General features: G+C 38.5%; 1 protein-coding gene across 22 annotated transcripts in view; it reads right to left on the bottom strand.

Annotated features, from left to right (window-relative positions):
• MAGI1 (membrane associated guanylate kinase, WW and PDZ domain containing 1) overlaps positions 1–26,742 on the bottom strand; it is a 635,735-nt gene that overhangs the window by 77,915 nt on the left and 531,078 nt on the right. For 11 of the 22 annotated variants that reach the window (XM_081528466.1, XM_081528467.1, XM_081528469.1 and 8 more), the window contains 5 exons: positions 21,475–21,557; positions 17,431–17,466; positions 11,846–11,903; positions 8,794–8,897; positions 6,485–6,577 (listed from right to left, as the gene is read on the bottom strand). In XM_081528466.1, coding sequence (XP_081384592.1) covers positions 6,485–6,577; positions 8,794–8,897; positions 11,846–11,903; positions 17,431–17,466; positions 21,475–21,557 — 374 coding nt within the window. Of the gene's footprint in view, positions 1–6,484; positions 6,578–8,793; positions 8,898–11,845; positions 11,904–17,430; positions 17,470–21,474; positions 21,558–26,742 lie in introns of all 22 variants that reach the window. The other 11 variants (XM_081528470.1, XM_081528476.1, XM_081528478.1 and 8 more) reach the window with 2 other exon arrangements.

Raw genomic sequence — 26,742 nt, 5'->3', positions numbered from 1 at the left:
TCAAGATTGCCAGGAGAAATATCAATAACCTCAGAGATGCGGATGTCACCACCCTTATGGCAGAAAGTGAAGAAGAACTAAAGAGCCTCTTGATGAAAGTGAAAGAGGAGAGTGAAAAAGTTGGCTTAAAGCTCAATGTTCAGAAAACTAAGATCATGGCATCTGGTCCCATCACTTCATGGGAAATAGATGGGGAAACAGTGGAAACAGTGTCAGACTTTATTTTTTGGGGCTCCAAAATCATTGCTGATGGTGATTGCAGCCATGAAATTAAAAGACGCTTACTCCTTGGAAGGAAGGTTATGGCGAACCTAGATAGCATATTTAAAAGCAGAGACATTACTTTGCCAACAAAAGTCCATCTAGTCAAGGCTATGGTTTTTCCAGTGGTCATGTATGGATGTGAGAGTTGGACGGTGAAGAAAGCTGAGCGCCACAGAATTGATGCTTTTGAACTGTGGTGTTGGAGAAGACTCTTGAGAGTACCTTGGATTGCAAGGAGATCCAATCAATCCATCCTAAAAGAGATCAATCCTGGGTGTTCATTGGAAGGTCTGATGTTGAAGCTGAAACTCCAATACTTTGGCCACCTCATGCAAAAGGTTGACTCATTGGAAAAGACCCTAATGCTGGGTAGGATTGGGGGCGGGAGGAGAAGGGGATGACAGAGGATGAGATGGTTGGATGGCATCACTGACTCGATGAACATGGGTTTGGGTAGACTCTGGGAGCTGGTGATGGACAGAGAGGCCTGGCGTGCTGCAATTCACGGGGTCACAAAGAGTCGGACATGACTGAGCAACTGAACTTAACTGAACTGAAATAAGAAATGATACAAGTTAGAGCTATCTCTCCAAACTCCTGTGCTGGGGCATGGGGGCACAGAGGTGTTTCAAGAAAGTCCTTCTTGATTTCAGTTATAAGGGAATTCCTAGACACTTTTGTGTAAGGAGGGGGCTAGGGTACACTGTGTCAGCATGAAGATCAAAAGAAAATGTAACAGGAGGATGACATTGGTGTCCACTGTCTGACACAGATCCTTAGTCTTGTTTCATGCAGTTTGACAGCAACTGAACTGCTATGAGGCCCTTCAAAAAAATGGAGTGGGTCTTTGCTTTGTGTCTTTTGTTTTGTTACAGATTATATTTTTTACTATGGCTTCCAGTATGTTGTCTTGAGTTTGGCTCCCATTTGTCGAGTCAATTACACAGAAACTTTTCAAATAGAAAACTCATTCTGAAAATAAACAGATGATACCAGGAGACATAGTATGGTCACAAAGAATAACTCATATAAATAAAAAATGGAGAATCATGGGACTTCCCTGTTTGTCCAGTGGTTAGGAGGTGGCTTAGTCAGTAAAGAGTCTGCCTGCAATGCAGGAGACCCGGGTTCAATTCCTGGGTCGGGAGGATCCCCTGGAGAAGGAAATGGCAACCCACTCCAGTATTCTTGTCATGGAGAATTCCATGGACAGAGGAGCTTGGTGTACTACAGTCCATGGGGTCACAAAGAGTCAGAAACAACTGAGTGACTAATACACACTCTCTAAGACTTCAGCTTCCAATGCAGGGGACATGGGTTCAACCTGCATTCCCGCTTGTCTGGGAAGACTGTACATGCTCCAGGACAACTTAGCCTGTGCACCACAACTACTGAGACCATGCAACACAATTGCTGAAGCCTGAATAACCTAGAGCCTGTGCTGCAGAACAAGAGACACCACCACAACAAGAAGCCCACAAATCACAACTAGAGAGTAGGCCACCTCTCACTGCAACTAGAGAAAGCCCGTGCACATCAATGAAGACCCAGCACAACCAAAAATAAATAAATAAATAAATAAACAGAGAATCACTATTTTAAAAATTAAAAGGAGTCACTACTTTGAATTGAATTCTAAATTCAATTGATTTTTCCTGTCCATTTGCATTGTTTAACAATTTGTGAAATAGCCTAGGTATGTCCAAAATCAGTTGTCTCATTTAAAATGAATTAACAGATATACAGCTAAATAGCTTCCAAGCATGCTACCAAAATTTTAGTGAATTCTCTTGATAACATTCACAAATAACATTTTGCACACAAATCCAATATTTTACTTTGAGTTTGGGTATTTCTCTGTAATTGAGAAGCTCAATTGAATTTCCCTGATTATCCCAAAGTAGTGAACATCATTCTAGGCTCAGACTCTTTCAACTCTCCTATTATGCTTCCTATCTCCTGCTCTTGACACAGCTTCCCCATATGCCCTATGACTTTTCTACCAAAAATGCTATCTAAAAAAAAAAAAAAAAAAGGAGAAAAAAAATCTCCATGTCTCCATATACCCCTTCACTAGGAGGCTGGCACCCAGGAAGGAAAGTTATTTTTGGTTAGCTACATCTATAAGGTCTTTTTAAAAAGGTCTCTGGGCACACATACAATTTTTAATTGCACATTTCAAAAGTCTTTGGCTCTTATGAAGGCTTTTTTAAATTGCCTGGAGTCACAGGTCTGCTCACTAACCTCCTCCCCTCTACTGCAGTCCCAAGGCTGGCTGGAAGCATGACAAACTATAGTCCTGTCACCATGGCTAAAGAAAGGCAAGACCGAGCTGGATTCACCATGTGAAGTCATCTGCCAAAGCACCAGGGAGGGGATGTCAAGCGCAGTCAGGGCTTGTACTGAAAGAGTTGCCATGGCAATTACTAGATGGAAGATTGAGAACCGTTCAGATAACCCCCAAATTTCCCTTTATGGGGTATGTGAATAGGAGCTATTCTTGAAGCAGAGGCTACTAGGGAAAGCTTTAAGGCAAACACATATTTCACTTAGGCAAAGATATCAATAACCATCAACTTTTCAGTGAGACACTCTCTGTCCCCTTATTAAATACTGCAATATCTCCTCCAGCATTCACAATCCCCCTTACCTGCTTTATTTTTGATCTCAGCATTTATCACCATCCTACATGGGATACAGCTTACTCGCTGGTTGGGGATTTTATCTCCCTCTCCCCCATACCCCACTGCAGGAGAGGCATTGCACATGCTCACACATACAACACTAGAAGAAACTCCATAAGGATTTCTGATTGTATGTCCATAGTGTAAATAAAACATAGCCTGTTTCATTGTGTGTGCTCCAAAAACGTTGTGTTGAATGAACGAATGAATAAGAGCACAAAGAAATGAAATTTAACGTGTCTTTGAGAAGGCTGCAAGAGGTGGCTGGATGTGTAAGTTTTACACCCTGATTATAAGCAAAGTTAGAAAATGTAAAAATGTATCTGGCAGTTTATCTAAATGAATGTTTTAAAAATCCATTAGCATATTTTGAGCTGAGAATGCTTTCAGCTTAAAAGAGACATGAAGAGGACTTTGAAATTACACCACTGACTTTCTGTTTCAACATTTAACTAGGGAGGGAAGATCAGAGGGTTCCACATTTATGCACATTTTATTACGTTTTATGTACAGGTAGATCATCAGTTACTGTAGCTTTGGAGAAGAAGTGCTTTTCTATATACAAGCAGTGGAATGAGGAGCTCTCTGCTGCAGCCTTGTGGCACACGTAATTTTCTAAGACAGGCTAATCTGCTGACTATTCACCAGTTGTAAGATCTGGTGATGTGGAAGGATCACCTGGGTAGCTTTTTTAAAATGTACTCATTTCTAGGGCCTGTCCTGGATTCACTGAATCTGGACCTTCTGGGTCTCGGCCAAAAAAACATCTCTTCATGAACAACCTGTAGCGCTTGCTTCTCTGCAAAGTTGGCACTATTCTTGGAACTAGTGTTTGACTACCATAGAACAGTGTTGCCCCAGAGTACTTCCTGTAACAGGAAATGCTCTGTATCTGCAGTATCCAATACAGCAGCCTCTAGTCACACGAGGCTCTCCTGAGCCCTTGAAATGTGGCTAGTGGAAACAAGAAACTAACTTCTTTATTTTTTAAAATTGTAATTAACTTGAATTTAAAAGGTAACATGTACCCAGTAGCATCCAAACTGAATGGCATGCATTAAGACGGTGAGGTATCCCACAAACAAAACAAAACAAAACACACAACAAAAAGGTTTAAGTCAGAAGTTAAACTGTTCCTAATGACACCCAGGGTTCAAATCTCTGCTCTACTACTTCCTGGCTGTGTGTGAATTACTAAACCTCTCTCTGCCTGAGTGTTGGATGTCTAAGTGGAGATAATGAGGGTACCAACCTCACTATTTACATGATAGTTGTAAGGAGGACCGGTGACAGATAACATAGGTGAAGTGCTCAAGGAGGTGCCTGATGCATAAAAAGAGCTCAATCAATGTAGGTTATTATTTTGTTGATGATGGTGGTGAAATGGGTAGGGTGAAGGGGTAATCTTTGAGCATAAAGCTGGAAGCTGGAGAGATTTCCCAAGGGCAAATCTCTTTAAAGTTAACATTTTCTGAGTTGAGAAGGATACTCTCTTAATCAGAGGAAAGTTCAGTTGAGCAACGAACTCAGCAAAATTAATACCAAACAATCTAACCCTATTAGCTACACAGCTTCTTCCTGAGTACTGTCAGGAACATAGACCAGGATACTTAACAGGCACACAGGGAACTCAGAGTTGTAACCTACGGTGATAAAGTTCAACTTAATGTTTCTCGTAACTGTAGCTTGGAGTCAAAGAGTATGGATTTAAACTGGCTTCTATGGCATTGGTTATACTTTGAAGATTATGATTATTCTTGAAAGACAAGAGTCAATACAGAGACTATAGCGTAGAAAGTTTTAAGAATAGACTATTTCCCACAGGGAGTTCAGTGAGCCTCTCCCAAACCCCAACTACTAGGGGACCCAAGAAGATTAAAGAAGAAAAGGGGAAAAAAAAAAAAAAGAAAGAGAAGAATCTGAGATAAAGTTCCTAATACACATCAATACTGTCTGGACTCTTAACTCAGTTGGTGCACAAAGCATTTGACACTCAGAATCTGAAACTTTAAAGCTCTAATTTATTTAATCTCTAAGACAATCCGTTAAGGAAGCCAGGCTGTTTATTACGGATGTACATATGTTATTTCACACAATAATAAATTTAGCAGAGAGGATGAGGTCTAGTTCAGGATATCCTACCGTGGAAAAACAAAACAAAACACAGTCTCATACCTCCATGGGATTTAAAGTCTGAAGAGGAAACTTGTTAAATAACTGAACTCAAATGAACACTAATTACCAACTGTTAAATTCTATAAACGAGAAGTTTGACATGGGAAGAGTGAATAGGACAGAATCCAACAAAAATCTTAGATGAGCAGAAGTTGGCAAAGCAAACAGTGGGAGGAAAAGACAGCTGCAAACATAGAACAGCATATGCAAAGACCCTGATGTGGTCCATAGTTTCGCTGATTCAAGGAATTAACAAGAGGTTTAAGGAACTGAAAAGATAGTGTAGTTAACTTACCATGAGAGAAGGAAATAACATGAAGTTGAAGAAGGAATTTTATACTTTAAAAATACAGAGGAGCCCACAATCCTGTTGATATTAATTAATATATCATTATCTTCTATGTTCTGCCTGTATTAAAAACATTATAACCATTAAATGGTATCAAACTATTTTATACAAGTTGATATTAATACCAATCTCATGATAATATCAGCTAAAAGGGAAATAATTTTTCTTATGAAAATAAAATGGAGGAATGAAAATTAGGGAAAAGGGCTATCTTACCTATCTTTTAATATCTGACACATTTATATCTTTAAAAATGTAGAGAGAAGAAAGACAAATTTTACAGCTTTTTATTGGTTCTGTAACATACTCCCCAACACTATTAAATATGATTATTCTATTTTTTTATTTACAAGAAAAAAGCCAAAGAAAAAAGCCCCAAATCTTTTCTATCCTTTAAAAGTAATGAGGCCTGAAAGTAGCAAGATTCTGGAGCTTCCAATTTTCTGTAATGAATCTCAGTAGGGATGCATACTATTTGTGAATGTAAATAAGTAAGAACCAATGAAGCGTTGTAAAACGTGCACAAATGCCCAAACTGCAACAAGAACAGGGGTTAGAGTGTATAACACAGGAATATCCAAGCATTTTACATTTACAAGAGAATCTTAGTCAAAAGCAAATACATTGACTAGAATCTTGAAACATGCAGTGCTGAATTTTCAATGTATCTTATTTAACCCAGTATTCAATGTGTATGTTCTCTAAATTTAGGGTTCACAACTCAATATGATTTTGCACACACACACACCCCACTCCCAGCAACATTTGGCAATATCTGGAGACAGTTTTGTTTGTCACACTGGGGAAAGCTTTCTCCTGGGACTGAGTGGGTACAGGCTGGGAACGCTGCTCATCCTCTGCCATATATACAGGCCAGCCTCACAACAAAGAACTATCTTGGACCAATCCTTTGGAAAAAGTCTGGGAATTAACAGATTTCATTTTTTAAAGGTTCTTTAAAAAAAATTAAACTTCTGAGCCAAACTAGGATGCAATTATAAAAGCACTTTACCCTGAAGTGGAGCTTCTCTGGCTGGCTCCGGATTACTCGGGGGGTGGTTTGGAATAGCAGGAGGCACAAGCGATGAATGATCTTCTGTCCATTCTGCAACGAAAACAAGAAACAGTTTACTGTTTTCCTTTCAATCACTGGTCACTTTACTTAGGATTCACCACCTTCTTCATTATAAAACTACCCAAACCAATAAAACCAGAAGCAGAGAGCTTCACTTGAAATTGGTATCTGATGCTATTCTATGTAGGGCTTCCCAGGTGGCGCTAGGGGTAACGAACCCAATTGCCAATGCAGGAGACTTTAAGAGATGTGGGTTCGATCCCTGGGTCAGGAAGATCCCCTAGAGGAGGGCATGGCAACCTGCTCCAGTATTCTTGTGTAGAGAACCCCATGGACAGAGGAGCCTGGCAGGCTACAGCCCATATGGTGGCAAAGAGTCAGACACTACTTAGCACACCTACTCCATGTTAAGGTCCCTCCCTGTGTGTGTGTGTTTATGTCTCTTTCTCCCTGAGGACAGAAATAAAACCAATAAAAATACAACCAATAAAATCTCCAGTTCTCTCTGGCTGTACAGTTCAAAGTGAGATCAAGTAAAAAATATCAGAAAAGATACACAGTCAACTAAAGCAGGCCCAATAAGGCAGAAACTTCCATAATTCATCTGAGACTTGGCTGGGCTGCTGAAGTCTGCTTGGCTAGCGCAGTAAAGGTACGTTTTAGGAGTTTGGTAAGGTGCTGTCCCCTATCATCTCTCCAACCAAAGGGGACCCATTACTAAAACCCCTGAGTCCTAACTGTAGTCTCCTTTACTTTGAAGACCAAGAAATAACTCACTGCAAATGAATCTTAAGATTTACCCCAAACTCACCTTTCCAGCTAAGCTAACACAGTCAATTGTGTATATATAGTCAATTTTACACTCATTTTTCAATTGTACATTCTCATTCCCCAAATTTATAAAAATATTTTTAAAAATTTTTAAATAGAAAAAAGATTAAGGTAGAAAGGAGAACTTTTCAATAGCTCAATGTACATACACACACACACACAGATACACACAAACACACTCTCTAAAATACAGTCTATGGCCGTGGTTGGCAAACTATGGCTTACAGGCCAAATTGGCTCCCGTGCCTATTTTTATAAAGGTTTCAAGTCAAGAAAGGTTTTTACACATTTCTTAATGATTAAGAAGAATATTTTGTTGACACATAAATTACATGACACTTAAATTTCAGTGTTCTGTGTTTCAGCCACATACATTTGTTTACAGTCTATAATGTATTTCATACCATTAGGGAAGAGATGAATAGCTGTAATAGATGCTATATGAACAGCAAAGCCTAAAGTGTTTATTATCTGGTCATTTACAAAAAAAGTTTGCCAACTTCCATGCTATGGTCTATATTTATTAAGTTCAATATGATAATAAGTACTGAATCTTATATTCATATATTATACTGAAGGAGCACTAAACCTAACATTTTTAAAGACTGCCACGAAAAATGAAGACAAATCTAAGCGCCTATTAATAAACAGAGGGCTAAATGAAGTAAAGAGATTCATAAAAGGAATATTATGCACTCATTAAAAATCCCAAGGTAAATCTATATTAAGCAGCCTTGAAAGTGTGCAAGAAATATATTTAAGTGAGAAAAACAGGCCAGAAAACTAATAGGTATGTAAATACAGAACATATTCATATACATAAATTATGACCTGGTGTTTGTTAAAATCTGCATATTTGTACATCCCCAGAAAACTTCTGCACATTGCTTATTGCTAAGAATAGGATGGAAACCAGCAGGGGAGATGTAAATGTTCTCCACTTCTGAACTGTTCATGTTTTTGTGAAAAGCACGAAGTAACTTTTAATTTTTTAAGAGCACTGAAAATTACCACCATTTTCTGATGCCTACATGCCTACAATTAAAAGTTAGTTCCATACCCTGCACATCCTCATAAAGTGCTAGTAGAGGTGAATTTAGATACCAGGTGCTGTGCAAAAGCTCCCAGGGACAAGGAAATTCTGTCACCATCAGAAATGTTCTCCAATCTAACAACAGCCCCTTTCTAAATCAGAGTGGAGACTCGGTGCTTTTAAACTGGGCCCCCCACTTTAGCTGTCTGGGTTCAGGGTGTGGACTCTAACAAAGGCTCTGCATCACTCCCCACGCTTCCAGGACATTGAGTTCCCAGCACCACACAGGACATGATCCTCGCGGCCACTTCTGACCACACGGGGGTGTCAGTGCCCAGGCTTTGCCTGGAGCTCCTGGCCCACAGATAGAGGGAAAGCCAACCTTCTGGTTGCTGTTGCTGTTGTTGTTGCTGCTGCTGCTCCAGCTGCTTCTTGCGTTTGGCTTCTAGAACTGGGTTCTCATATTGTGTCTTCCTGTTGATGTGGCTGGAGCAGAAAGCAGATTGCACTCAGTTAGGAAACATTTTGTCCCACAAGCAAAATGCCAATCAGGCCAAGTTCCCTTGATTGGACCTGAGCAAGCAGGTGGTTGAGCATTTTGTGTCAAAAAACACAGTTAGGAAGCTACAATAAAAATAAAAATGAATGGTTTCCAGATACTGATTGCTTATCTGTACCAAGTATTGTACAACCAGTTTTACATGTGATTTATTTTAAAAATCTTCAGTAAATGCCAAGATGAAGGTCCTATTTTTATTGTTATTTTGTGGATAAGGAAAATAAGTTTCTGAGCAATTAAGTACCAGCTGACCTAACAAAACAGAGCTAAGGAGGCTTCAAGCTCAGAATGGCCAGCTTTCAAGTCCCAGGACTGTAACCACTGACTCTCCCAAATGTCTAAAGAATCACGTGACAAAGAACGTTTCTTTAATTCAACAAGAAGTCAGTTATAGAATTATTTTAAAATGGAGCTGAAAGTGGAGATGTGGTGTTGTCTGTAACATGTAGTGCCAGAAACTGTGTGTAACTTTCTAAAATAGAGTTTAAGGAACCATAAGCAACCTGCCCCCCAAAGATAAGTTAAAAGAAGGACTCTACCAACATCTGTCAATTACTTTGATCAATAGGCATGGAGTCAGGATTCAGAGTATAAGCCCTAGGCGAAAAGATTCCAAATGCAGCTAACCTAAGCAAATGTGATGTGTTCAAAGTGACAAAGACCCAGATACTTCAGATGGCTTCAAGACAAATAAGGCCAAGGAAACATTAAAATACACACACATACATGTACAAACATATATATGAATCCAAAGCATATTTTTTTTTTGCCATTCTTATTCAGTGTACATATATGTAGGCTTCCCTGTTGGCTCAGCAGTAAAGAATTCGTACGCCAGTGCAAGAGACCTGGGCTTGATCTCTGGGTCAGAAAGATCCCCTGAAGAAGGAGATGGCAACCCATGCCACTATTCTTACCTGGGAAATCCCATGGACAGAGGAGCCTGGCAGGTTACAGTCCATGTGGACACAAGAGTCAGATACAACTGAGCAACTAAACAACAATTACAATATATGTATATGTATATATACACATATTACATCAACACATATATATATAAACCTAAACATATTCTTATCTTTTTTACTTCATCAAAATCATATTTCATAAGAAGTTTAGAAATATTCCTACTCTGTGATTATTTAGAACTCAAAATACTGTTTTCAAGCCAGGCTTTATTTTTTAACAGCTTCCCTGGAGGCTCAGCTGCTAAAGAATCCACCTGGAATGCGGGAGACCTAGGTTTGATCCCTGGGTTGGGAAGATCCCCTGCAGAAGGGAACGGCTACCCACTACAGTATTCTGGCCTGGAGAATTCCATGGACTATATAGTCCATGGGGTCACAAAGAGTTGGACACGACTGAGCAACTTTCACTTTATTTTTAAAGGCAGGCTTGTCCAGCAGCATAAATAGACTGATTACCCTTAATTCCCATTGTAGGACTAGTTTATTTCCTAATTCTGGTATGATAATCTCTAGTTGCATCTACGTTGCTATAAATGGCGTTCAAGCTTGCCTTTCTAATGTCCCCAATCCCCAATCTTTTTGTTAGGTAAAGAGGTGGCAATGTGAGTATTGACCAAGGACACTTGCTATACTGAACGCGTAATTTTTTACAATAAGATGCGGGGAATTTTATGGCCTGGCACTGTTGCATCATAGGTCCTTATGATGAGGGTATTATATGAATGACTTTTCATTGCCAGCAGCATGAGGGATAGAAAACTTTTTAAGCTGTCTTCATTGTGGCAGGTAGGATTTTTAATGACAGAACATTTACATGGCATGTTATTCTTTCAAAGGACCTTTTTATTATATATTACTCATCTTTCTCCAAGGAAATGATAAAAAAAATATTTTTTCAATGTTTACTCACTCAGGTTTCTTTTATTTTCTTTGAGAATCACCCTACCAATAAACAGTTGTGATAAAAGGACCAAGTTATGCCTATCACTAGAATAAGGTACATGGTAGGGCTTCCTGGTGGCTCAGTGGTAAAGAACTGCCTGCTAATGCAGGAGACACAGGTTCAATCCCTGATCCAGGAAGATCCCACATGCCACAGAACAACTAAGCCTGTGCACCACAACTATTGAGCCTGTGCTCTAGGGCCCTGGAGGTGCAACTACTGATCCCACATGTCCTAAAGAGAAGCCCAAGTACTCCAACTAGAAAGTAGCTCCCACTTGCTGCAACTAGAGAAAAGCCTGCACAATAACAAAGACCCAGCACAGCCAAAAATAAATAACTTTAAAAATTAGAATAAGGTACATGGTAATGAGGTGTTTATGAGGATTTGAGATTCTCAGAAAAGGAACACAGGAGCCATGATATGATATGATAGAGGTATGATAGAGGCAAAAAGGCTTACATGGTCTTGCCACTTAGGCTAGTTCTCAATTTCCTTCTTAATTGTGGCATACGTTATTTAGATTTCTTTGACACTTTTAGAAAGTTTAAATGAATAAATAAGTAATCACTGAGAATCTCAGATCTGAGCAGGGCAAAACAATAGGCAAAACTGATCCTCTTCCTGAAGATAAACAACTCATACTCAAATGGTCTATTGAATAATTGCTTTTTGTATTCATTCAAATAATACCCATTATTAAGTACCTGCCATAGACCAGGACTATGTCTGGCTCTGGCAATACCGTAGTAAACAGAAGACATGTTGCCCTCAGTGATTTTACTATATATCATCATCAGATTTGCTGAATATTTTCTTATTCATTAAACTATTTTTTCATTATAAAATATAATGTTACTATTATTACTTGTTTTTACCTTATCACAATGACAAATTCTATTCAGCATAAATGTAGATAATTACAGAAGAATGCAAACTAAAATGTGTTTTAATAGGCACTTACTCTACATAGTAGATACCATAGACAGGGTCTTCAATCTTTTCCCAACCAGCAGGCAGTTCTGAAAAATAAAAGAACATTCAGAGCAAGAAGATATTTCTGAAGAGCCTAGAGATTTTCAACAACTGATTTAGGCCAAAAAAAAAAAAAAAAGAGTCATAAAAATACTGTCTGAAGTCCAATTAAAAGTGTGCCTCATAATAAAAAAAGAGTGAGCATTATTTTATCAGTGTTTTTCTACACAAAGAGCAATTCTTTACTGATATTTTGTACAAGCAAATGAAACTTAATATAATGCAGTCTCAGGTGCCTTCATTCTAGATCAACTATTAAATTAGATTTTAATGAAAATACATTTAAATTTTGCCTTGAATGCCTGGTTCCCATCCTAAATATCTGCAGTGTTCTCATTCTATCGCTAGACTGCCTTACCACACAAGCAAAAATGGATGAAAATAAACATTCCTTTTCATTTTCAATGTAAGTCCCATTTTTGCTCTCCCTAGAATACATTAAAATTTGCCTCCAATTTTCTCCTTGTTCCTGATCAAAATGCTACAAAGTAAATAAAAATGCCCACCTGGAGTTGAGTTCTTCTTGAGTTGTACACACCTATCACTCAACTGGCTATATTTGGACAGACCCAAATCTTCACCAGGCTGTGCCTATGAAAGCAGAAACATCAGTCCTGCTCTCCAAAAACTCTCCACGTAACTGGGTAGACTTCATTCCTTTAAATGTGGTGGTAAAATGGCACTGGGGAATATACATGCCTTTCTGAAAACTTATCTGTGCTCTGCTGAACTTCACTTCATAAAGTTTCATATCAAAGGTTGCAACTTCGTTAACGAGGTAACAGAGGGTTCTGTCATAACAAGCGCCTATTTCCAAAAGTCCCCTGCACGAGGTAACTTGGTGAAAGAGCAACTGCGTTGTATTTTGTGTCACTAAACAATTATTCAGACAGAGCGGCAATTCTCAACTTAATTTCAAAGCCACTCTGCTCTATGTGTAGTTAAGGCAAGGTGGTATAAAACACTGAACTCCAAAGCTGACCTTTATTCCTAGAAGGACATGTTAAGACTGACTTGAATTGAACATTACAAACACTTGATTGAAAAACAAGACTTTTTAAAAAAAAATCCATGATTTTGTGGTCACCATTTGAAAACAGTGACCATTTCATGAGGGCTTAGGTTTTCCATAAGACACAAACGGTTCTACACTAAAATTGAGTTGAGTGCACGCACATACATACACCCACAGACACACACACACACAGACACACACACACACAGGCTAATTACTCAAAGTTTACATTTTGCTCAGATTTGGCTGCACATCAAGAGACATTAATTTTATGGGTTTTGCTCCACATGTTATTTGTTTGCAAACAGAGACATGTTTTCCCCTCCCCCTCTTTTCCATGGGGGTGCGGGAAACACTTAGCAGGTTTTAAAGAAGTCTTTGAATACTGGGAGACATAGCTACTAAAATGCAAAGCAGGTCCAATGTGCAGATGTTGACACAACTTGGCTTTTTTATACGTAATGTCTTGTGAACTGATGCAAATCAAATGCCTGGGAAATGGTTTCCCCTTACAATTCTGGAAATTACCATTTAAATGAAAATGAACCAGGAAAAATATTTCCAAAGAGCTGGGAAATCTGAAGATTAGAAAAATGCAAATTGATGCCCAGGCATATGTTTGTGCTGGCACAGGGCAGAAGAGTAACTGGGTATGAGGGGACGGCATCTTATTTAATGAACCAAACTTCTTTTCAAATTCAGCAACCTTAATATATGACCTAGGGACTTCCCTGGCAGTCCAGTGGTTGAGACTTTGTCTCCCAATGCAGAGGGTCTGAATTCTATCGCTGGTGGTTGGGGAGCTAAGATCCCACAGGCCTCTCAGCCAAAAAAACCCAAACATAAAAAAGAGAAGCAATATGGTAACAAATTCAATAAAGACTTAAAAAAAAAAAAAAAAAGGTCCACAATTGGAAAAAAAAAAAACAAAACTTAAAAAGATATATATGGCCTGATCATCTTTGGCTAACACAGGGAAAAAATTAAGAATTTGATTCATTCCATTACTTGTCAAACATTTGTTGAGTGCCTACTACTTGCCTAAGGGTGTGCTAGACACCAAGGACACAAAGATAATTACAAGGGCACCATCTGGGTAGACAATTCAAACATGGCACAGTGAGTGCTCTGATGGAGGTCCAAGAGGGCTTCAAGAAAAGAAGCCACCTGTGACTTAGCCATGTCACCTACTCGACAACTTATATACTAGGGTTGAGACACGAGGTTGGTCAACTGGTATTTCTGGACATTTGCTCTTCTGGGACAGATTAACAAACTCCAGAAACAGTCCAGTTTTTCAAGATAAAACTCATTTAAAATTGAAAAGATAGATCCCTCACTTCCAATGTGGTGATTAACTTAATAATAGGAATTCGTTTCTGAAAGCTTAAAATAGAAATGGGTCATCGATTTAAAAACAGAGGATGCTTGTCTTGCAGTGTGCCATTTGGTTTTAAAAAGTTGAAAATGGCAGAAAATAGTAAAGCCAAGAAAATGATGACATCAATTTTTTTTTTCTTACTCTAAAGATACTTAGAGAGCCATGTCCTCATGTCTAACAACTGTCAGACCTCAGACCAGTCTGGACAAGATGTCACTGGGACTGAAGGTGGCAAAGACCCTTTTGGGGTTGTCCAGATCTAAGGTATGATACTGTTTTTTATCTGCCTCATGTTCAGCTACTTACTAACATCTTGAAATCACGCCTTTCCCCTAGATTTACCTCGAAGGTCAAATGTAGATTCAATAAAGTTTGAAAACCTTTTACATAGCACCTGGCAGGTAACCTTAGCTAACGGCAATTTTAAGAAAGCCCAAAAGGAGTAGGACAGATCCACATGGCCTGTTAGCTTGCTGTTCCTACCACTAAAAAATTCATGCTGTACTAATCATCACCATGGAAGCAAATATGGAGCAGACAAATGTTCCCAGAGTTTTGTCAACACACAGATTAAAAGTCATGTTCACAAACAGATAAATTTCTAAACTGTGATTCAGTGTTGGCTGGGAGGGGACCTCATTTCCCTGTCTCTGCCTCCTAATTGGCTGCAGCACATGAATACTCTGTAATTCAGAAAGAAGCTTCTTCAAGTGCTTTTTGATGCTGGGGAGTTTACTGCAGAAGATGTGATAAATTCTGCAAACCCAAAGTGCATAATGGAGCTATCGATTCAGCACAAACAACAGAGCTCAGAAATGACAACTCTGTAAGCCAATGATCTGGGTCCAACACCCAAGCCCACCACCCCTACTTCTCAGAGGCAGATTATAGAGAGGGTGTCCTTGTCACATCCAGAATCATATTTTTCAATGAAAACCTTGACAGTTGCTATTGTCTGGAATTAGGATTCTCTTATTAAGAAAATGGGCAGTGAGCTTGTCAAAAGAACCTGAAATTAATGCAAGAAAAAGTGTGTGTGTGTATGTACACCACTCTTTATACAGAGGACACATACAGACAAAAACCAGGGAGTCCTATCTCTACCCACAAGGACACATTTGGGCCAACTCTGTAGCATACATGTTGCTCTCCTGTCCCATATTAAACACAAAAAGTATCACAAGGAAGAACCACAATGTCCAACAGGGAAGAATTGGTTAGTAAATCAGAAAATTGGCCAAAACAGTATGTGATCATAGGGACAAATATATATTAAGATACAATATCATTAAATCTTCTCTTAAGCCCCATGGGAGCTCCTCTTTACAGGTTAGGAATAGGAAGCTAAGAGAATGTGAATGACTTCCCCAAGGTCACAGAGTCAGTAACTGGGAGAGCCCATAAACGAAGCCAGGCAATGTGCCTTGACCCCAGAGACAGCTTCTGCTTTACCAAACCATCTCCCGGAACTGTGGCTCTGACCATGAAAAGGGATACTATGCAGCCAGTAAAACTTACTTGGCAGAGTCTTTAACAGCACAGGAATGTTTCCACAATGTTACACATACACCAAAAAAGAGGACAATTGATTTTTCCCTAAAAATTTCAACATTCAAGCTTCCATAGAAGCAAATAAGGCTGTGCCCCTGTGCACAGTGGAATTATCTCACCCAGCCAGCTACACATGGTGTTGGGCACTCACACTCATTAGTCAGGTGGCCAGGGGCTACAGTCCATGGAGGTGCAAAGAGTCAGACACGACTGAGCCCACACACAGAGTAGTTTAAATTGGTTCCACAAAGGATGGAGGCTCTCATTTTTCATCTGGAAAACCTAGTTCTGTTTTTTTCAACAATCATTAATATCACTAGATTAATATATTTTTTAATTTACAAAATGAGTTTCAAATTGTTCTATTACACAGGCTGAATCTCAAATCATTCCTACCACAAATGACAACTTACTATATGTCTTTAAAAATATATCTTTCAACAGTTATTGACCACTGTTGACATACCCACCAATAACAACAGGATATGTTCCAAACATTAACAAAAATAGAGCAAGATTCTATTATGTCTTGAGCCAACCATGATAAATCATCTTTATTTAGATAATAAAAACAAATCAAACTGAACAAAAGCCAACAATCTGTATTAAATATTTATATCATCAGTTCTGAAGGAAAACTTAAAAATGCTAGTCTGACTGAATAACCTCAGGACAGTTCTATTCATATTGATGCTAAATAATCTTGTTTTAAAAATACATTATTGTCAATTTTCAATCAGCCAACACTTTCAAGTGCAATTTAGCCAAAACTTGTGCTTTCCCATCTATCATTTCATAGATGCATTAGATGGAAAGCAAACTAACCTGAATACTGTTCAAAGATGAACATTAAACATTTAGCTTACCAGGGAACATAATTCAACATGTGTCAACAGCAAAGATAAAAGAGTTGGGCATTATCAGCTAATGTAAATTATTCCCAAATTGCAAGAACTCAGAGTAATCAAGACTTGATTTCTACTGACATACACACTACAAGGAAAAGAACACAGAAACCTGGCATCTGGTTTTCAAGCCGTTCACTACAGTTACTAAGTCAACAAGTAGCCTGTGACTAACAATACAATACTAGGACTTAGCAACCATTCAGTTTATCAGTGGAATTGTTGTACTGCTGTTACTCTCCCTGAGATCTTTCAATTAGTCTGGTAGATTTTCGTTTGTTTTGCTTTTCTGTATTCCCCATGGAGAAAATCACTCATATCAAATAAAGAATTGAGACTGAGATAGACTATCGGAAAGTTCAGGGGACATGGCAAACATCTATCCCTCAGTTTTTTCTTAATCCTTAATTTACGACAGTACTGATCTGCTAACTCTCATTCTAGTCCCAGTTCCCTCAGACTTTCTCTTTGCAGACCCAATTTATTACAACTCGGTGTGATGTCTTCAGTCAGACACATGGGTTGTATACGACTGACCTTTTGTGACTAAGCCGGATTGAAAATCGTAATTGAAGAAGTGCAAACTAAAGAAACAGAGGGATTAAGCAAGTCATTGGAAACCAAAGCACCCAGAGCAAGTCATGCAGGCTGGGAGAGTTTACCTAGTTCACTGTCCAGCTCCTCCGTATGGATCCCTTCTTCTCCAAAGGAATAGCAGGAATGAGACAGAAAAGAAAGAAAAATTCAGACACCAGCACCAAGGAAAGAAACTCCCTTCAAGAAAAACAGCAAACACATCACTTGATTTTGTCCTTACCTGCATTGTGACTTATTTCATTGGCTTGGCTACTCAACACGAGACCTCAGTGTAAATCACAAAACGGGAAGACCTGATATTGGCAACATAATTATATGGCTCATTTCCTTGCGTGTCAAAATAAGGTTTGATTGGTTGTAAAAGATGACAAACACCTTTGCAGTTTTCAGTGTTCTTATGTAGGAAGTCACTTACTACAGACCTTATTTTGAGCAAACAAAGCTGCTAGACCTTTCAATATTAGTCCTTTTAATCCTTCTATGATCCTCTAATCTGCGAGGCAATTATACTCACAATTAAAAAATTACTTAACCTATAAGTAATACTGCTGCCTGAAAAACGGAGGGTGAGGTCAAATTGAGAACACAGGTTCTAAGATAAACTACACTTCGTCTTTCAAAAGGAGTTAGACAAATGAACTATGTCAGGATGATGTACATCGGGAGGTGAGGCTTGAAGGCTGCCCTGAAAGGATGATTGGGAAGCAGAGTTTACTTTGTATAAGAATTCTAAGTCAAGCAGCTCAGAAATATTAGGATGAAAATGTTCCCTGTAATTTCAGTAAGCAAAACAAATCAAGATCCTTTTCACTCCTGACCACCTCTTGCTGTCAGTAAAACATTTTGTTATGACTGCGAAGAGAATATAGGACATCATACAACAAATCACTTCATACACAGTTATGGTTGTCCCCTCCACCATAAGCTAAACAAACACAGGGATCAAGTCTACTTTCACTACTGCAGCGCTCAGTGGCTGCTGGAGCTTTGGATATATAACAGGTACCAAATATTTCTCAAATGGATGAATGAACAAATGAATCGATTATTGACTTTAGTCACCAACTGCCAACAATAAGGTAATAAGGTTGACACTGGCACTGTTCCCTAAGAAGGGAATCTTATTTAGATAAAATCTTTCATGAAAATGCCCATTAGGATATTATTTAAAATATCTTTGGGGGCACTCACTCATTTCCTTAAAAATTCTTTAATGAGATTTACTATTTGCTAGTCCCTGAGCTGTCATCTGAACATTATGTAAAATTTAATGAAAAGACTTAGAGCGAAAAATGGCTAGAATTTAAGCTCGGCCTAGAGTGAGGCTTCTTGTTTATTGTGTTCAATGATACAACTGACATTCCCAGAATGCACCTGACATACAAAAAACATTCAACAATTATTTTTGGAATGTTAGAGCATTCTAAGAGGGGAGAACTGCACATCTAACTATCACAGAGTAGGAACTCGATGAGGACTGGGGGGTGATGGACAGAATGTGAGATGGAACTAGAGTCAGACAAGCCTAGAGGCTGAACCACAGAGAACTTGGAAAGGCAAGCTTTGAACTTGGCATTCACTGAACAGACCAGAGAGCTACAATATTAAACAGGGCTTGAGACAGTGGTGATAACGCAAACACATTTTAACAGACTGCTCTGAATACAGTGCAAGAAGGAGAGTGGGCAAGAGTGTGGGTGGAAGATGAGCATGACCTTGACTAGGATGATATACATAGTGAAGAAAACGGAGAATGAATTCCAGAGACATCTGGGAGGCAAGGTGAACTCAGCTGGTAGCACATGGATTAGAAATGGGTGTTAAGAAAAATAAAAGGTCAAGAGAGACTCTTAAGTATGCAAGAATTTACCATTCACTGAGACAGGGCATACTTTTAGAAGACCAGATTTGGGTTGATGGGAATCATTTAGTTGGGTTTTAATCAAAATGAATCCAAAGTCTCTTTAGGACAAACAGCATTATTAAACATTACAATACTGGCCCAGAGCTCACAAGCAAGGGAGAAACCTAACTGAAAGACTAAAACACAGAAATCACAATAAGAGTTATACAATGAATATCAAAATCTCAAATTAGTTTCTGCTTTTTTGAGACAGGAAAAAGAAAACAGAACATTTTTTTACAATAATGTTATACTGTTACATTCAACATGCACATGACCTACAAAGAGCAGAAAGAAACACAGGGACAGTATTGTAACAGAACAATGTGATTCTTCTTTGTGACATGATATGAACAACACAAGACAGTTTTGTGCTAATTGGCAGGAGAAAAGGCAGATATGGGAATGGATACTTGCCACTGTGGTAGAATCTGCTTGTATATACTTAAACCATTTGTGGTTTTACAGGCACACGGACATACATATAGTTTCTACCAGAAAAAGAACATATGAATTCTAATGGTGAAGGGAAAATCACTAAGTGAACTGCATTGGATATGAATACATACTTGTTCCAAAGGGAATAACGTTCACACCAGTGACATGAACTCTAAGAATTAAAAATTATTAGAATGGCTAAAAAAAAAAATTCAGTAATTGTATCAACACTTTCACTCCATTTTTCTCAGTAAAAGCTATTGGAGTCTTCTATTATCGATCAAATTATATTAACAGGCATTTTCATACATTCCCAGTATAATCATAATGGATAGTGAAACTGAAGATCTATGGTAATAAGAGGGCCTAAAACAGTTTCAAAATCTCAGGCATCAAATGAAGATTACATTTTGTTCCAAGAAGTTTTATGGTTGGATGTATTTTATGTTCTTATCTTTGAAAACTGGTCACTTCTATATCATACATTACATAGAATATGCGAATAATCACGATAGCCCATTATCCTTAAGCATGCAAAATAGTACCTTTGCCCATGCCTTTTCTTCTTTATGACTAAGCAATCAAAATAAAACGAGACTCTCAGTTATGTGTCCTCAGTCAGAAGGATTTGTATTTCCACTTGAAGTCACTCATAAACATGAACACACAATTCTATGTTCATTTCATGCAATCTTACAATACACATACATCCTGTAGTTTAAAGTTTTCACAGGATCATACTTTACTGGTTTATATTTTCAAACAAACATCAAGTTTATACAGACAATAATTCTGCGCCATAGAATAAATTAATAAAGTTTCACTAACTTACAGTAAAATGTATATTCAATAATTATACTACTAATTCAAAGGCCAGGAATGAATAATGAGTAGTAAAGCAAGCCATTTCCCTTTTAATTTGTCCATGTCAAAAAGCAATTTTGGTAAACTTAGGACAAATCAAAAGGGAACACATTTGTTCAACCTTAATTTTTTCTTTACTTTTGCAAAAGTAAGTAGAAATTCCAAAGCCTTGAATTAGACTTTATTGACAGCTGAACCTTTTTTCTTTAAATTAACAGGAAGAGTGGTGCTAAGGGTAACACCTCAGCCGCTTTTGTGGAAGAATGTACTTTCTCATATTTAGGATACACTCTAAGTCACACAGAGATTCCCAAATAATAAGATCTGCTTTCTTTATGCTAAACCTGGAGAAATACTCAAATTATGAAGCATGAACACTTCAAAAAAAGTTTCTGATTTTTTTTTCTCTAACACTGTCACAATATATTATTACGGTTCACTAGGTAAGTGACCAGAGCATTTTTGGTTTTCAAATTCCTAGAGACTTTCTAGAGTTTACTCCAAGTTCCTGAAGGGTTTAGGTTGCATCTACATCTGAATCCTTCCTGACTGTGCTGCAGTTCTGTTTCTAATAGAGACTTGAGTACGTCTTCATGTTTAAACAAACTGTTCTTCTAAAACAATTTTACAGATTTCTCTCCTGCTTTTGGACTATAATGCACTTACTAGAAACTGGATTACCTTTCAAAAACTCTTTGTTAGAAACCTGGCTGACCTTGCTACAACTCTTTAAACTTCGCATGTGGGACTTCCCTGGCACTTAAGATTCTGCACTTCTACTGCAAGGGGCACAGGTTCAATCTGGTTAAGATCCCGCATGCCACATAGTACAGCAAAAGAACAAAAAATAAGATTTGCATGTGGGAACAAGCCCACTTAAACTCAGACTTTCTTAGCCCCTTACCATCATCTTCACACTCTTCCAGAGGCTTCTGCTGCTTGTTCAGGCACCGAGGGTCTAACCAAGATGTTGTTTTTGTGTTGTGGCTGAAATTCAGAAACAAGAAATACGTTTGAAAGGGTGGGGGAGAGGGGAATGTAAAAACTCAATGACAAAAGATTTAAACAGTCTTGAATATTTACTCTTCACTAAAGCAAAGATACTATCTAACAGTCAACTGAGGGCAAGAGAGAGCCCTGGAATAAGGAGAAGCTTGGAGAGGCTGGGCAAGAAACCCTACTTCCTTCAGGAGGGTTGAGCCCAACCGGAGATGAGTGTTTCAACAGACACTGTTGCCCTTTGATCATGATAGAACTGATAGGCAAATGACTGGGAGGATTGACCTGAAGCAGATCTGGGACAAAATTCTGCTTGAGCAACCAGTCCATTCTATGCAAACTAAATACAAGGATCAAAGAGCTACAAGTCCAATAGTTCCAGCTGCAAACCAAAAATGAAACAGAAAAAAATTTTTTTTTCCGCAAGTGTGCGTAGTGAAGTCTAAAGTTTAAGTTGTACTAATAAATATGTTGAAAAAAGTGTCACGGTTTCTAATTCTGGATTCTAATCTTATTAATTTATGGGAAAAACTTAAGGTTTAAGTGACAGAACATGCAAAAAGCCTACAAACGTTGTCTAAAATGTGTTCAAATAAAACAAAACAAATGAAAGGTAATACAGTTACAAGTATCACAACCAACAATACTTACTTGGTCTATGTAGAACTATCCTAATCTAATCTATCCTAATTTTGCCAGTCATGCATGCTTTTGCAGGCATGTTAAGAATTTGGGGGTTTTATCCTTAGAACAATGAGAATTTTCTGAAGGTTTTAAGCACCAGTGTAGTTGGGGGGTGGAAGGTGGGGAGTGGAGAAATTGGAGGCTGTATTTGGGAAGCGTATGTGCAGAATAGACAAGACTAGTGTTCAGAACAGTTTGCACCTGGAGACGAAGGAAGAGAAATAACTGGCCCAGAGAAACAGTGCATAACCCAGGGCCTGGCTGAGATGCCTGCAGGAAAGACTGTACAAAGACAGAGCTCGTGTGAGTTGGGGTCCAATCAGTAAAGAAAGCTGAGAGGGAAGAGACAGGGAGCTGGGGGACCATCAGGAAGTTATTATCTTCATCATGAAGCAGGACCTATAGAATAACCAAAAGCCTAATTAAAACTATCTTGACCGGCTTTGTCATTTACATACAAACTACAATTTACTTAATCCTTACCAAGAACCCTATGAGAGGAGTATCATTAGTATTAAAATGATTACTCCCTATTTTCTACATGAGAAAACTGAGGACAGAGATGTGAAGAAACCTGAAAAGGACACCCTGCTGACACACAGAATCAAATCCAAGGAGTCCCACACTAGAAACCATGGTCTGTGCTATTCTTACATAATAAGAAAGCAAAAACGGAGAATGATGGGAGGGAAGATTAGGTGTGATACTTTAAAAAAACACTTGCATCTCAAGATAATTGTAGATTCACATGCAGTTGTAAGAATGAACAAAGAGAGACCCTACATTCAATTGCCAAGACACCACCAAAGGTAACATCTTGCAGAATTATAGTACAATGTCACAACTGGGATACTGACAGCCAAACAGTCTATATATGGAACACTTCCATCATCACAGGATCCCTCATGTCGCACTTTGATAGCCACACTCAGTTCCCTTCCAACCCTTCCCTACAAAACCCACTCTTAATCCCTGGTAACCGCTAATATGTTCTCCATTTCCATACTTTTGTCATATCAAAAATGTTATATAAATAAAATCATTTGGTATGCAATCTTTGGGGATTTGCATTTTTCATTCAGCATAACTCTCCTCAAGATTGTTGCATACATCAATAACTGTTTTTATTGTCAGTAGTATTTCATGGCATGAATGTACTACAGTTTAACCACTGAAGGATACCTGGGTGGCTTCTAGGTTGGGTTATTTAGAAGAAAACCTATTATAAACAGGCTTCCCTGGTGGCTCAGCTGATAAAGAATCTGCCTGCAATGTGGGAGACCTGGGTTCGACCCCTGGGTTGGGAAGATCCCCTGGAGAAGGGAACAACATCCACTGGATCATAGAAAAAGCAAGAGAATTCCAGAAAAACATCTACTTCTGCTTCACTGACTATGCTAAAGCCTTTGACTGTGTGGATCACAACAAACGTGGAAAATTCTTAGAGATGGGAATACCAAACCATCTAACCTGCCTCCTGAGAAATGTGTATGTAGGTCAAGAAGCAACAGTTAGAATCGGGCATTGAACAATGGACTGGTTCCAAATTGGGCAAGGAGTAAGTCAAGGCTGTATACTGTCACCCTGCTTATTTAACCTATATGCAGAGAACATCATGCGAAATGCCGGGCTGGATGAAGCACAAGCTGGAATCAAGACTGCCGGGAGAAATATCATTAACCTCAGATATGCAAATGACGCCATCCTTATGGCAGAAAGCAATGAAGCTCCAATATTCTGGCCACCTGATGGGAAGAGCTGACTTATTTGAAAAGACCCTGATGCTGGGAAAGATTGAGGGCAGGAGGAGAAAGGGACGACAGAGGATGAGATGGTTGAATGGAATCACTGACTCAATGGACATGAATTTGGGTAGACTCTGGCAGTTGGTGATGGATAGGGAGGCCTGGTATGCTGCGGTTCATGGGGTTTCAAAGAGTCAGACACAACTGAGCGACTGAACTGAACTGAACTGAACGAGGAAGTAAAGAGCCTCTTGATGAAAGTGAAACAGGAGAGTGAAAAAGCTGGCTTAAAACTCAACATGCAAAAAACAAAGATCATGGCATCCGGTCCCATCACTTCATGGCAAATAGATGCAGAAACAATGGAAACAGTGAGAGACTTTATTTTCTTGGGCTCCAAAATCACAGAAGAGGGTGACTGCAGCCATGAAATTAAAAGACGCTTGCTCCTTGAAAGAAAAGCTATGACCAACCTAGACAGCATATTAAAAAGCAGAGACAACAAAATAAAAAAAATAAAAATAAAAAGCAGAGACATTACCGACAAAGGTTCATCTAGTCAAAGGTATCGTTTTTTCAGTAATCATGTATGGATGTGTGAGTTGGACCATAAAGAAAGCTGAGCACCGAAGAATTGATGCTTTTGAACTGTGGTGTTGGAGAAGACTCTTGAGAGGCCCTTGAACTGCAAGGAGATCAAACCACTCAATTCTAAAGGAAATCAGTCCTGGAGTATTCATTGGAAGGACTGATGTTGAAGCTTCAATACTTTGGCCACCTGATGTGAAGAACTGACTCACTGGAAAAGACCGATGGTAGGAAAGACTGAAGGCAGGAGGAGAAGGGACGGCAGAGGATAAGATGGTTGGATGGCATCACCGACTCGATGGACATGAGTCTGAGCAAGCACCAGGAGTTGGTGATGGACGGGAAGCCTGGGGTATTGCATTCAGTTCATGGGGTTGCAAAGAGTCGGACACAACGGAGTGACTGAACTCACTACTATAAACATTTCTGCACAAGCTTTTTTGTGAATTTAAGTGTTCACTTGGGCTTCCTAGATGGCTCAGTGGTAAAGAATCTGCCTGTCAACATAAGAGACACGGATTTGATCTCTAGGTTGGAAAGATCCCCTGGAGAAGGAAATGCCAACCCACTCCAGTATTCATGCCTGGAAAAATCCCATGGACAGAGGAGCCTGGCAGACTACAGTTCATGGGGTTGCAAAAGAGTCAGACACAACTTAGTGACTAAACAACCACAACAAAGTACTCTCTTCTCTAGACAAATGTGCAGTGGCTGGGTTCTGTCGTAATTGAAATGTTTAGTTTAAAAAAATGCCAAACTGCTTTTTGGAATACCACAGAACTTTACATACCCACCAGCAACGTGTTAGTGATATAACTTCTCTGCATCTTTACCATCATTTAGTGTTTTTTAGTTCATTCTCTAATTGGATTTTTTTTTTTCTTTTTACTGTTGAGTTTTGAGAGTACTTTACATATTCTAGATACTAGTCCATTTTGAGATACAAGCTTTATAAATACTTTTTCCCTGTGAATAGTTTGTCCTTTCATTTACTTACCAGTCTTTGCAAAGTGAAATTTTTTCATTTTGATAAAGCTGAGTTGACCAATTATTCCTTTTAGGATTATGCTTTTGATGTCAAGTCTGAGACCCCTTGCCTATTACTAGGTCTCAAAGAATTTCTATTTTTTTCCCCCTAAAAATTCTATTACTTTACATTTTATAATTTATGATGATTTATTTTGAGTTTTTATTTTTTCTTTTAATAAGGCAAGAGGTTTAGTTTCAGGTTAATTTATTTGCCTTTGGCTATAGACCTGCTTAAAGCACCATCTTATTGAAAAGGTTACCTTCTGTGCATTGAACTGCTTTTGCATTCTCTACTGAATATCAGTTGGACATTTGTGGGTCTGTTTGTGGATTCCTTTGATCTATGGGTCTATTTCTTCATCAGTAACATTCAACCTTTATGACTGTGGATTTACAATAAGCCTGATATCCGGTAGACTGATTACTGTGACTTTATTCTCCTTTTCAGAACTGTTTTAATTAGTCTAGTTCCTTTGCCTTTCGATAATAAATTTTAGAATAAGCTTGTCAATACTAACAAAAGCCTCACTGAGATTTTTGACAGGATTTATATTAAACCTGTATACACATTTGGGGAGAACTGACATCTTTACTATACCCATTCTGAGTCTTTCAATCCATGAATAGAGTAGGTCTCTCAATGTACTTAAACTTTCATTTATTTCTTTCATCAGCATTTTGTAGTTTACAGAATGCAAACCCTGTACATATTTCATTAGATTTATACCTAAGTGATTTTTTTTTAAAAAGTAAATGTAAATTATATTTTATTTTGAATTTTGTTATCTGCTTGTTCATTGTTAGTATATAGATATACAACTGATATTTGTATGATCAGCATCTATCTTGCTGAACTCATTTATTCTAGAACTTCTTGTATATTTCTGGTGATTTCCCAGTTAGACAATCAGTCTATGTATCTTTTACTTCCTTTCATGAGGGTTTTGGTTTTTGGTGTCCATTTGTTGGTGTTCCTGGATTACTGGCTTCTACAGCTCTAAATCTGGGATATATGAGGGAAAAAGAAAATTCAGGGAATTTACGACCTGTCATTTCTGTGATCCCAAGTTCCCTAGCCAATCTGCATTATTTTTATTTCCTTTTCAAGTCTTCTTATGTTCATTTTC

This window comes from Giraffa tippelskirchi, chromosome 9, assembly GCF_054371585.1.
Source record: "Giraffa tippelskirchi isolate mGirTip1 chromosome 9, T2T-mGirTip1v1.2.pri, whole genome shotgun sequence".
In the NCBI taxonomy this organism is placed as follows: Eukaryota; Metazoa; Chordata; class Mammalia; order Artiodactyla; family Giraffidae; genus Giraffa; species Giraffa tippelskirchi.
This window is presented reverse-complemented; position numbering and strand designations above follow the sequence as displayed.